Raw genomic sequence first — 11,627 nt, 5'->3', positions numbered from 1 at the left:
CCTCGTGGCGGGCAGAGGTCTGCCGCTTGCAGCGATGGAGGCAGAGCTGATGCTCGCCTGCTTGCCATGGGCTTTGGCTGGCTTCAGCTATCACATATTTCATTATGTGTCCTGACAGTTTTAGAAGGTGTTTGCAAAGTTTGACAGCAGTTTATCAATGGTGAAATGGCTGGATTTAAATGAAAATAGCTCTTTGTAATATTTTTTCTTTTTTTTTCTTTTTTATTTTATTTTATTTTATTTTTTTTTAAAACACGGAGGCAGTACTGTTAAAGCTCTGTGTAAATAGATTTTCTGTGTTATTTTGGTTCTAGAATTGGCATCCACACTGCCCCTATTGCTTGTTTTCAGTCTCTCCACTCCTCTGTAATCTTAAGTAGTTTGAATGATTAGCAGCATGAGGGTTGATTGTATTTGCTCACTTGGTGTATGGGTTTGTTACGTGTTCATGGGTTTTACTCAGTTTCGTCCAAGTGGGTCCCATTTCCCCATCAGATGCATGATTAACCTTGCTAAAGGTGAACAGTGCAAATCTGCTAGAAAAGGAACAATATACAGGGCTTGCCTGGGTGTTCATGTTTCATTTGTGGGATCATAATATCTGCCCAGACTTCTGCAAATTATAAGAGCAGAAATCGTGCTCTGGATTTTTTTTTTTCCTCTTAATTGAGTCGAGGCATTTGGAAAACAAACAAACAAACACGTATTTAATTCCAGGTATCCCCTTCTGTGCTCAGACACAAATAATGTGTCTTTTCAAGGCACCAGGGCAGCACCAGGCTTGCCCCTGGAGCTCGCAGTGCGGCTGCATTTGGGAGGAGGGTGGTCCGCGTCCGGGGAGCCAGGCATCGCCACCTGATTTCCCGTGGCCGTTTCCCGACATGGGGCCTGATGTGCCTTCACGCAGGAGCGTCCTCCCCTCCGGCGAGGGGCATTGCGGCAGTGCGGCTCTGACCGTCTCAGCGCTGCGGCTCCTGCAGCGCCCGGGGAAAAGCAGCTGGAGGCTGGACCACGGCTGGGGAGGGGATGCTCGGTGGTGGGGAGTGCTGGGCTGGGGGGGGGTCTGCCCTGCAGAAATGTCCTAAACTCTGACATGGGTCTTCTTGTGCTGCCCTTCTCCCCCTGCCCGGTGTGTTTCAGGACATGGAGGCGTGAATCAGCTGGGGGGTGTTTTTGTGAACGGCCGCCCCCTCCCCGATGTGGTTCGCCAAAGGATTGTGGAGCTCGCCCACCAAGGGGTCCGTCCGTGTGACATCTCCCGGCAGCTCCGCGTCAGCCACGGCTGCGTCAGCAAAATACTTGGCAGGTAAAGGGGAGTTGGGGGGACAGCATCACATCGTTCTGTGTCTGAAAAAAGAAAAACGTCAATGCTAGTCCCTTAATTGGAGGCTGCAAACAGATGGGGAATAGTGGAAACCCCGGGAATCCATGCAGGGAGCACAGGGGCTGACTGACCAGTTGGATTTATCCACCTAATGTGGGAAAAAAAGTGACACTGTTCGTGTCTCTGATTTGCTGCTTCCACAGGTTCTTACAGGGAATTATAACACGTGGGGTGTATTTGATATATATATGGCATATATCTTGCACTGGACAAGTAGAGAAATCTGGGAGTCAACTTCAGTAAAATGGGAAAAAAAACAGAAGTTGTGCGACTTACTAGTTTTGCTTTCTAAAGAAGACTCTCTTTTAGCAATAATACAGTTATATATGGTATATATACATCAATACTGCCCTGCATTCATTCACAAAGGGCATTTTGCAGTCTGTCCCACTGTTCAATGTCTTTTGCTACTGTTGTGCTGGAATACATTTTTAATTAGAGTGCAGAATACCATAAGTAACTATTAACCATCTTAATTTTGGCTATTTTGTTCAGGCTGGAGCTGCTTGAACCACAGTGGCAACAGGAAATGAAACTCTGAATGTGTGTAATTTCCTGATTTTGTTTTAAAATTTGACATAGATCCAGGTCAAAAATACCATCCTTGCTTCTTTATATCTTGTGGACAAATCTAAACATAATTGGTGTAAATTATATTGTTAAAACGGTTTTGGAGTTCAGGTATTTTGAGATAGTTGATCAACTTATAGTAAGGAAGAGATTTTTTTTTTTTAGGGTATGTTTTTCTTGATAATAAGGAAAAGTTAGTTCCTGAACTATTAACTTAACTTTCACAGTTAACTTCATTGTCTGTAATTTTACTCTTTCTATTTTTCACTCTTTTCAAATTTTTAATCAATTTCCTTTCCTGGACGTAGCACAGCTGCAAAGACCGTTAAGGCAGTTTTTTTTGTAGCTTCACACAGGGGATCTGCTTAGATTGGCAGTATTTACGATCTCTCAATGGCCATTCCAGTGTTCAGAATCTGACCTGGCCAAGTCTCAGGCCCCTGCCTTTGTACCTCTTGGCATTCTTTTCCCCATAATCTCGTTTTACCTCTACTTGCCTTAACCAGCGAGCGCACCCCGCAGCCCCGCGCAGCATGTAGGTTACGCTAGGCGTCCCTGTCTCTGCTTTTTCTCTACTGCCTTCCTCGTGGGGGGACACATTCCCCTGCAAGCTGCACACCTTCGTCCCGGTGCAGGTTTGATGCACTGATGCCTTTACTGTTTTGGAGAGGAAGATTTTCCGTGGGGTTTCTCCGAGAGCTGCCTGCCCACCGTGGGCTGTTCCACTTGGCTGTGGCTTTGCATCCGTTGCCAGCACAGCATCACAGGGTGATGCTCTCCCTCGCAGCAGACTTGCCAGCAATTCCCATCAGGACCAACATGTGGCTAAGAAAGGGGAAATTTCGTTCGATGGTTTTACTTTTGGTAGTTTGAGTAGATTTACCACTGGGTATATTTGCAGCGTAGAGCTAAGAGCGAGGCTCCAGAGCTTTGTCATTAAAGTTGTCAACAATAAATTGGAATTTCGTAGCTCATTATTTTCATAACTAATAATTACAGTGGGTAAAATGTCACTGTAATTGCAGCTCTGTGTGTGTGTGTTTTTGCGCGTGTGTGGAAAACGGGAATCCTTGTTACAAATCCTTACATTTGGAATGTTATGGTCGGAATTTTTCAGTCCTTGTTGCAGACTTGAAAAATATCCAGAGTAAGGGAACCAGCAGTGCAAGTGATGCTGTCCCCTCAGAGGAGAGTCCTGCAGGGGTTGCGCACTCCTCGCCCACGCTGGCACCTTCAAGGGAGCAAAAGGCCCTGGACCTGCCATGCATAAAATGCAGCCGACTGCAGCCATCCTTAGCTTTAAGATGGAGCCAGGAGCCAGGGATGCCCGTGCCATGCACCCTGCTGGCTCCCTGGGTTCAGGAGGGGAGGTGGTGCTGTCCCGAGTGCCCTGGGGCTTTGTCCCCCCTGAGCGTGGCACTGCTGCAGAACGGTGCCGGCGATGGCATGGTGCCGGTGCTGGCCGTCGCCGTCTCGGCTTTTCCCGCTGCGGTGTGTCAGCCGTGGGAAACGCTGTCTTGTCCACATGGACATGGCTCCCTGAGCTGCTTGCTGGGCTCTGCCATGGGCTGTCCCACATCCTGGGATGGTCAACAAGCACCATGGAGAGAAACGCTGAGGAACATTTGTAAAAGTCTGTGGTTTTGAGTCGGAAGGAAGAAAACAATGAGTTTTTGTTTGGTAGTGTTCATGGTATTGTCTGGCTTGCTTCTGCACCCTCCTCACTTGTCAGCAGCCAAGGGTGCAAAGTTTGTGGTTCCAGCTTGCCGTTGTTTTGTTGTGCCCGTGGGAGGCACGGGAGGAGCTGGATTTTACCCCCCTGCCCTATAGCTCACCCCTGGGCTGCATTTAGGGACACCGGGAGGGTGAATCCGTCTCTAGCACTTGGTGCTTCTCGTTCCTAGTGTTGCTTAAATGGCTCACGGAGACCGGTCCATCTGATTCTGCACCTGGAGTATTGGAAAACATGCACCAGCAGCGCGGTGTCAGTCTTTGTAGAGGAATTCCCCGCCCTGCACACAGAGCTCTCCCAAAACGATGAAAACCAGCAGCCTGTCAGGAATCTGATGAGCGTGGCTGCACGTTGCAGCAAGGCAGACTTGGGCTGTGCAGCCTGCTTGTGTGCTGCTCACCCTGGAAAGATTGGGGATTTTTTTTTTTTTTTCATATAATGGGGACGTCAAGTAGCTGCAGAGAAAATATATTAATGAGCAGTGTTTTGTTCTTAGTTGGGAGCCTTTTCTGAGCTTTCTGTTAGAAACACAGGCAGGGAGTACGGGGGTGGATGCACTGGGGATGCAGGAGTGTGCAGCTCGGTGGGCACCCGGCTGGAAGGGTCGCAGAGTCGAAGTCTGCTCCATATGGAAAGGATGTGCTGGGTCAGGAAGTTGACCTGCTGGACACGAAGAAGTCCAGTTGGGGAAGCTGGGGTTTACTTTTAATCTGGTTGCAAGAAAATTCACAAGGTACAAAGAAGTGCACAGCCGGGAGAGTGGAGCATTGCGCTCACCGGCAGCGCAGAGCAGCACGGTTTCAATCTTGGTCTCTGTTCTGTCCCTCAGTGGATAAGACGTGACTTCTGCTCGTTGCAGCATGTTCAAGGCCTCATTTATTAAAAGGGGGAGACTGGTGGGGCTGGGGATCCCAGCTGCAATGGGTCACACAGTTGCTCTTGTGAGATTTATATGTGCAGAAATTTGGCAGATTTCTGTGGGTGTAGGGATGTGGTCCTGCACCTTTCCTGGTGTGGCATCTGCAGGGTGGGTGTGGGTGCTGCACCTGAGGAAGGGACACAGGACTGACCACAGAAACTGACCCCCACATCGCTAGACCCCTCCGGAACACGGGCAGCTCCCTTTCCCTTGAAATTCATGATTGGAACTACTGGAAACATCATGTTAAAAAGAATGCATCATGAAAAATACTAACTACTGAAACCATTATACGCATATGAAAACCACAAAATGTGAAAAAAGATATGTTGGTGCATTTATGCCGGAGGTGCAAAGAAAATAAAATACTTAGCCTTCGTTTCACTGTGAAATGATAACAAGCCGTAGCTACTAATGATGGAGAATTTCCGTAGAAACAGTAATTTACTACAAAAGAGTCCATGGCAAAAAGTGGTCTTTGGTGTGATTTGTTTCTATTATTGCCAGTACTGCTGATTAATAACACACATTTTCAGTTAATTTTGGATCCCAGCATGCCCTTTAATCTTGCATTGTTTCTTTTGTCTTGCTGTTACGGAAAAATATGTATTGTATCCAGAGGCCCAATTCCAATTACTATAAATTAATCTATTAGGTGATAAAGCACTACATGGGCAGAAAATGTGCATGTGGAAGTGAAGATGTATCTCAGGATTTGCCGGGGTTTGGTTACCTTGAAATTATGTTCTCTATAAATCTCAAGGCATGTTCTCTGTCCATTTCTGATAACCAAAGCTTTGTTTTGGATGTTGTCCCAGGTATTACGAAACCGGGAGCATTAAGCCTGGAGTGATTGGAGGATCAAAACCAAAGGTTGCCACACCCAAAGTCGTTGAAAAAATCGCAGAGTATAAGCGCCAAAACCCCACCATGTTCGCCTGGGAGATCAGGGACAGGCTCCTCGCAGAGCGAGTGTGTGATAATGACACTGTGCCCAGCGTCAGTTCCATTAACAGGTAAAGGTCTATTTGGTCCTGGGGAGGGATGCTCCCTGGAAGCGCTGTCCCTGCATCCTTATCCATTATCAGGATGGGGTTTTCTGGGCGGTTTGCATTGCCTGCATCTTGCAGGCAATGCAGCTTACACGAAATGCAGCTTGCAGGTCCTGCTGTGCTGGGGCTGGGGAGCAGTTGTGGGCTCGCCTCCATGGCCAAAGCATCACAAATAATGAGGATTTTCTTGGAGGGGGCAGGTTCTGCTGCCCGCTTTTGCTTCTGTCCACTTCTTTCCCATTCCCCAAGCTGTGAGTTGCAATCCAGGCTGGTAACAACCTTACGTGTTTACTCGGTTCGGCTCGATGGCCAGGTCTCAGCTTTTCCCAGGGAAGAGCTCAGACACCATTGAGCAGAACGGTAGTTTTCTGGGAATGGCGGGGTCTGGAGAGGGGAGACCCAAGGCATGGGTCTAAGGTGACACTTCTGATGCCTGCGCAGTGTTGCTGAAGTTGTCCCAGAACTGTGCTGGCGTCAGTGTGGATATCACTGGGGGAGTTTGGTCAGCAGCTTTCAAGCGCCTTGGCCGTCCATGGATGCACTTAGGTGGCCTTGAATGGCTTCTGTAAAAGTGCAGGACGATCTCATGTGGAGACTTGATCCCACACTTGGGAGTTTTGCCACAACCTTGCTGGGCAGGACTGGGCTCACAGAGGGGTCTGGAGCTGTATGACCCTGCTGCCATCTCAGTGGCGCCTGCTGTGCCCACACACTTCTGAGTCGAGGCCGGTGTTGAAAAACACCCAGTGAAATACTCTATTCTGTCTCCAGCCCTGTCAGACCGATAATCGGGGATTAACACTTGGAAGGCAGAGCCCCTGGGCAAACCCACGCACACCTGGACCCCCGGCAGTGGCTTCCTTTTGTTTCTGCCCGGGAGCGTGCTTGGTGCTGGGCTCTGACCCCACCACACCAGTGAGGTGTTTTTCACTGGTGTGGTCACATGCAAATTCTTTGAATGCAGCTATAGCTATAAAGTCCCATCTGCGCCCATGGATGGGAAATAAATTGGTGCAATATTCTTTTATTGGCGATCCCAGCCTGATTTGCATTCATGGAGTTGCTGCTTGAGTAGCTGGAGTGGCTTCCCCGGCGTTGGCAGGGAGCGGTGGCTCTGTCTTTGCCGAAAGGAATGCGGAGTTGCTAGTTCATGTGTTCAGGAGCAAAAATGGGTCGGTTCCTGCGCATCCTCTGCTGCTGCCTGGGAGCTCCCCACTCGCTGGAAGTCCCAAGCAGCATTCCATAACCTTACGGACGTGGCGTTTTCAGTTGTAAAAGGGATTTGAGAAATAATATGGACACAAGGCAGAAGGAAAATCCTACTCTGATTGTCCTCAATCAACTAAGGGCAAACTGCTTCCACCACAGCCAGCCCAACCCAGCCGTGCGAGAAGCATCGCTGCCGTCAGCAGCCCTGTGTTTGTGTAGCAGGACTTGGAGCATCCTCCAAAAACCTAACAAAAAGGCAGTCATAGCTCTAGAAAAGCAAGAGACGAAGTGGTTTCCAGATGTGTTTTGAGGCGGTTTCCATATTCCACCTCTTGCTGCATCCTTGCGTGTTTCCACACTGACAATGTCCGTGCACCTGCTGCCGTTGCATCAGAAACTCGTTTCATGATCCGCCACCAAGGTTTTGGCTGGAAACCTCATTCTTTCTCATCTGCTTGCCACTGCAGTGAAGATCTTTTCCTTTTCTTAAAGGTGTGAAATCCCTTTTTAGAAACACGCACAGTCTTTTTTTGAGTCGGTCTGTTTACCTGAAGAATTGTTTTTGCCAGCCTGGGAGCACCTCTTGAGAACCCAGACAAACTATCATCACAAGAAACCTGGAATTCACATCAACACACTTGGCTTTAGTGCAAAATCATCCCAGATCCAGCCTGTGGGTTTTGTCCTAATATTTAAAATTAAGTGTATACTTCAGGGCTCTGCTGGTAGAGATGTCAGATGCCAGGGATGCAGACCCTTACCCACGATGCCCCTATTCATGGCCCATCCGGTGCTGCCCTTTCACTGCAGACCTGAACCCAGCTGAAATTGCCCGGCGTGGTCCCTGTCCCACTGCAGGGAGGGTGTTTTTTACTCCGGGCGAGGGGACGGAGCCACGGCACTGCTTCCCATCTGGGTGATCCCCCCACGATGTGCTGGTCCCTTCCGGGAGCTGCTGCTGGTCTTGGGGAACGACGGGGATGCTGGGATGGACCACGGCGCCTTTTAGCAGATAAGTCTGTGCTGCCCCCAAATACGACTGAATAATAACTATTATTATTAATTAATAACATTAATTAACATTAATAATAGGCCACTCTTCCGCAGCAGGAGCAACTCTGTGTGATTAAGGCTTAATTAATCATTGCGATTAGTTTTGCTCAAATAAGCTGAGAGCTGCCCAGCTGCCTCGAAGCACTCCAGCCCTCCGACCCTCCGAAGATGAAGATGTTTATGTGTCACAACGCCCTGGACACCCTTCCTTCGCCATGACGTCAAGCCCTTGTGCAGGGGGTTATTTCCCCTCTTGCCCATGCAGGGTCCCAGGTCTCTGCCTGTGTGTTCTCCCCCTCGAAGATGCTTGCACAGCTTCCTGCAAGCCCCGTGCTGGGATGGCTGCCCCCTACCCCTGGCAGGGGGACTTGCTGCTGAGGACCCGTCTGCAGGAGATGTCTGGCATCCCCACGCTGGCTCCATCTCACCCCTCTGCTTCCCTCTTTCAAATTCATGGCAGGCAGAAATGGGAGAGGAGTTTGATAGGGAAGGAGAGGAGGAACGCTTAGCGCAGCATCGCTGGTGTGCACACAGTGCGTCAGGCAGGGCGATGTGGGGAGCGTGCCTCCTTTGAGCCTGTTTCCATTCTGCCACAGTTGGTGGCAGAGCTGTGTTATCTCCGGAGGTGTTTCAGACCCCGTCTTCCCTTTTTTCACGCGGGGCTGGCAGGTGGGCATTCGGCCGAGCCGCTCCCTGGCTCTTGGCAGATGCTGCTCTCTGTCCTGCATCTGGTTTATCTGCATCTCCGCATTTTTCCTGATTGACATTGTTAGCAATCAGAGCAGAGGCAATGGCAAAGTTGTTATTCAGCTTTTAAGTTCAGCATTTAATCCAACACTTTATTTTTTTTTTAATATAAGTCTGCCTAAGTGGTGCTCAGGTTCTCTAGCTGTGTGGGTACGCGGGGTGGTACAGGGACAGCCTTGCAGGTGTGTCCCAGCACCCAAGGGTGCAGATCCCAGCCTGCTGGGATGCCTGGAACCAGGAGCATCCAGGGTGTGCTGGGCCCAACAGGTGCCCAAACACCAATGTGCATCTCTTTCCTGGGTGCTGAGGATCAGGTCCTCAGAGGGACTGAAGGACCAAACTCTGGAGCATCCCAAGGAGTGTGTTGGGGTTGGTCACCCCACCGTCCCCAATAGCAGGGGCTGGAGGCACAAATGTGGTCATGGGTCCCCCCGCCAAGCTTCGGTCTTTCTGTGGATAACAAGAGGAGAATGTGCAGAAAGGTGTTTTTCTGTTGGTGTAGTTGTCCTGAACTGAAAAAAATAGTGTCTGATGCCCCCTGCAACTGTCTGCTTGATGCTCAGTGATCATTTCTTTTCCACTACCTCCAGGATCATACGGACAAAGGTGCAGCAGCCACCCAATCAGCAGGTCCCAGCCACCAGTCACAGCATAGGTAAGGGAAACTTTTTTTTTTTTAAATATTAAAAAAAAAGAGAGCACAATAGATTACAAATATTCTAAAGAACTTTTAATCATTCTTATGGACAGATAATTCTGCATAAAACACTCCAGCACACGTGCTAATGCACCTTCTTTGTCATTCTCCAAGGGCTGAACATAGTAAATGAATTTTATAAATACTGCTAAAAGGTTTTGAATTTTACTGATTATTATGATAAATAGCTTTCACCATGAGACAGAAAATTGAAATCTAAACCAAAAAACCCCCACTAATGGGGGTCTATAGAATGTCAGATAATTAAAGTAATAAATCAAGAAAGGGATACTTATTCATAACATTTTCTGCATCATTAGTCAGTAAGTAGTTTTGAATGTGTTTTTATCATCTGTCAACCATCCCTTCCATAATTCTTTGTGCACTTGCAGTCTTGAGTGAAGAGGTAGCAAAACTTTCCGAAACTTTAATTTATCTGCAGACCAGCGATGCTGCGCCCTGAGGCAGGCGATGCTGGCGGAGGGGGTCCTGGGGTGGGGGGTCCCGGCTGCTGGGGCATCCTCAGCCCTGCATGAGGCTGATGGTGTTTTTTGGGAGGTGGGGAGTGGGCTGGCACAGCCAGACAGAGCGCAAGCGCAGAGCTGCGTGAACTCTGTGGGCTTGTCCAAGACATTGCACTGCAGCCCTGTGTCTGCAGCATTTCCCTCCAGGAAATGCCCAAACCATCCCAGAGCAGGAAAAGCATCCCTTGGTTTGCTACAGTGGCTTGAGGGATGTCTCTCCTTGGGGAAAATGAGCAGAGAAGAGAAATCTTGATTCTTACAGCTTGGCAGAGGTGGCAAGGATTTCCAACCCCGCTTTGCTCCGTGGGGGCTGTGACTAGGGGTCTTCAGTGCAGCAGTCAGGGGCCTCAGTGCTTTCTGGGGTGCAGGGACTTGCCCGCGCAGGCTCAGCCCTGGAACCCCCACAGCATCCCGCGGATGGGGTCTGCAGCCCTGGCCAGCATCTCCAGGCTGCTGTCTGCTGCGATGAATGACCCACCTTGGCTGGACACAGCCAGCACCCCTTCCTGAGGGCTCTGCTAGAGCAAAGTGTATTTATTTCATATTTTGGGGACCCTCAGGGCCTTTTGGCCATGTGTCCTACTGCTGGCTACAGCTAAAGGGAGAACATCCCCCCAGCCCCCAGCGCACACCCTGTCCCCTGGTGATGGGGGTGAGGGGGGACCACCCCTCTGCTCCCACCCCTGCACAGCGGCTGGGCTGGGTGGGGGTTCTTCTGGAGCTGGGGAGGGTCTGGTGGCATTCAGGCGTCGTCCTGCCCGCTGACCACCTGTCCTCACCTTGCAGCCTCCACAGGGTCCGTGACCCAGGTGTCCTCCGTCAGCACCGACTCGGCCGGATCATCCTACTCCATCAGTGGGATCCTGGGAATCGCCTCCCCCGGTGCCGAGAGCAACAAGCGCAAGCGGGATGAAGGTAGCGGGAACTTTTTTTTTGCATGGGGGGTGTGTGTGCCAGTGCACGGCCAGGAAGGGTGGGATGGGGTGGATGCAGCATGCGTGTGACGCGATGTAGCTGCGGACCCCCTGTCACTGCCTGCTGTGGGGGGTTTGGTCCCAGCTGGGGACCTTTGGCGTGAGCCAGCTGGACCCCTTCAAGGAGCGGGGACATGTTGGGGTGTTTCGGAAGGCACTAGAGGGGTGTCATAATTTTTAACCAGACCCTCCTCCTCCTCCCAGCGAAAAGGGGAAGAGTCACAATTGTGTTGGCTCTGTGAGCATCCAAAATATAAAATGGCAGAAGGGTGTCCCCATGCACAAAGAGACAGAGAATTAATGTCAGAGCTGTCTGTGATGCTGTGTACCCCCAGCGTCAGGGGCTGTTGTCGGTCCGGGGGTGGGAACAAGTGCAGTCTGGTTGTGTTGAATGATGCTGGTGCTCCTCGGATCAGCTTCAGGGTTTGTGCTCCTGTTTCGTCCTGCATCCTGGGCCCTTTCATAAGGAAAACACTGCTTTGGAGAAGAGGGTGTTGGGAAGAGTGTGGAAGGGAAAAGAGGAGAAATTCTCCATTGGTGTCATATAGAAATTGCCTTTAATCTACAGCATCCCTTCCATTTAGTGAGAGCTTAGAGAGGAGTTGAGGCTGGGGCTTTGGATGCGATGCCAGAGCCATCGTGGAGATGTTGCCATTGTGGAGGGCACCAGGAGGCGGGGAGCTGCCTGCTCCACAGCAGCACCATGGGATGGGGGTCCCTGTTTGCTCTTGGTGGGGGTGCTGCCATCCTGCTCGGAAGCATCCAT

The 11,627-nt window shown here is 50.2% G+C and overlaps 1 protein-coding gene across 1 annotated transcript; it reads left to right on the top strand.

The window, feature by feature from the left end:
* Window positions 1–881: 881 nt before the first annotated feature.
* LOC104461884 (paired box protein Pax-5-like) lies at window positions 882–10,831 on the top strand (the record flags this gene model as incomplete). The annotated part of the gene is made up of 5 exons (XM_010073622.1): window positions 882–942; window positions 1,141–1,306; window positions 5,424–5,621; window positions 9,257–9,321; window positions 10,674–10,831. Coding segments are annotated over exons 1-5 (648 nt in total), but the record flags the coding sequence as incomplete, so codon positions are not given.
* Window positions 10,832–11,627: the final 796 nt, after the last annotated feature.

This window comes from Pterocles gutturalis, unplaced genomic scaffold, assembly GCF_000699245.1.
Source record: "Pterocles gutturalis isolate BGI_N339 unplaced genomic scaffold, ASM69924v1 scaffold27317, whole genome shotgun sequence".
NCBI lineage: Eukaryota > Metazoa > Chordata > Aves > Pterocliformes > Pteroclidae > Pterocles > Pterocles gutturalis.
Note: the sequence above shows the minus strand (reverse complement) of the source record. Positions and strands in the feature narration are given on the sequence as shown.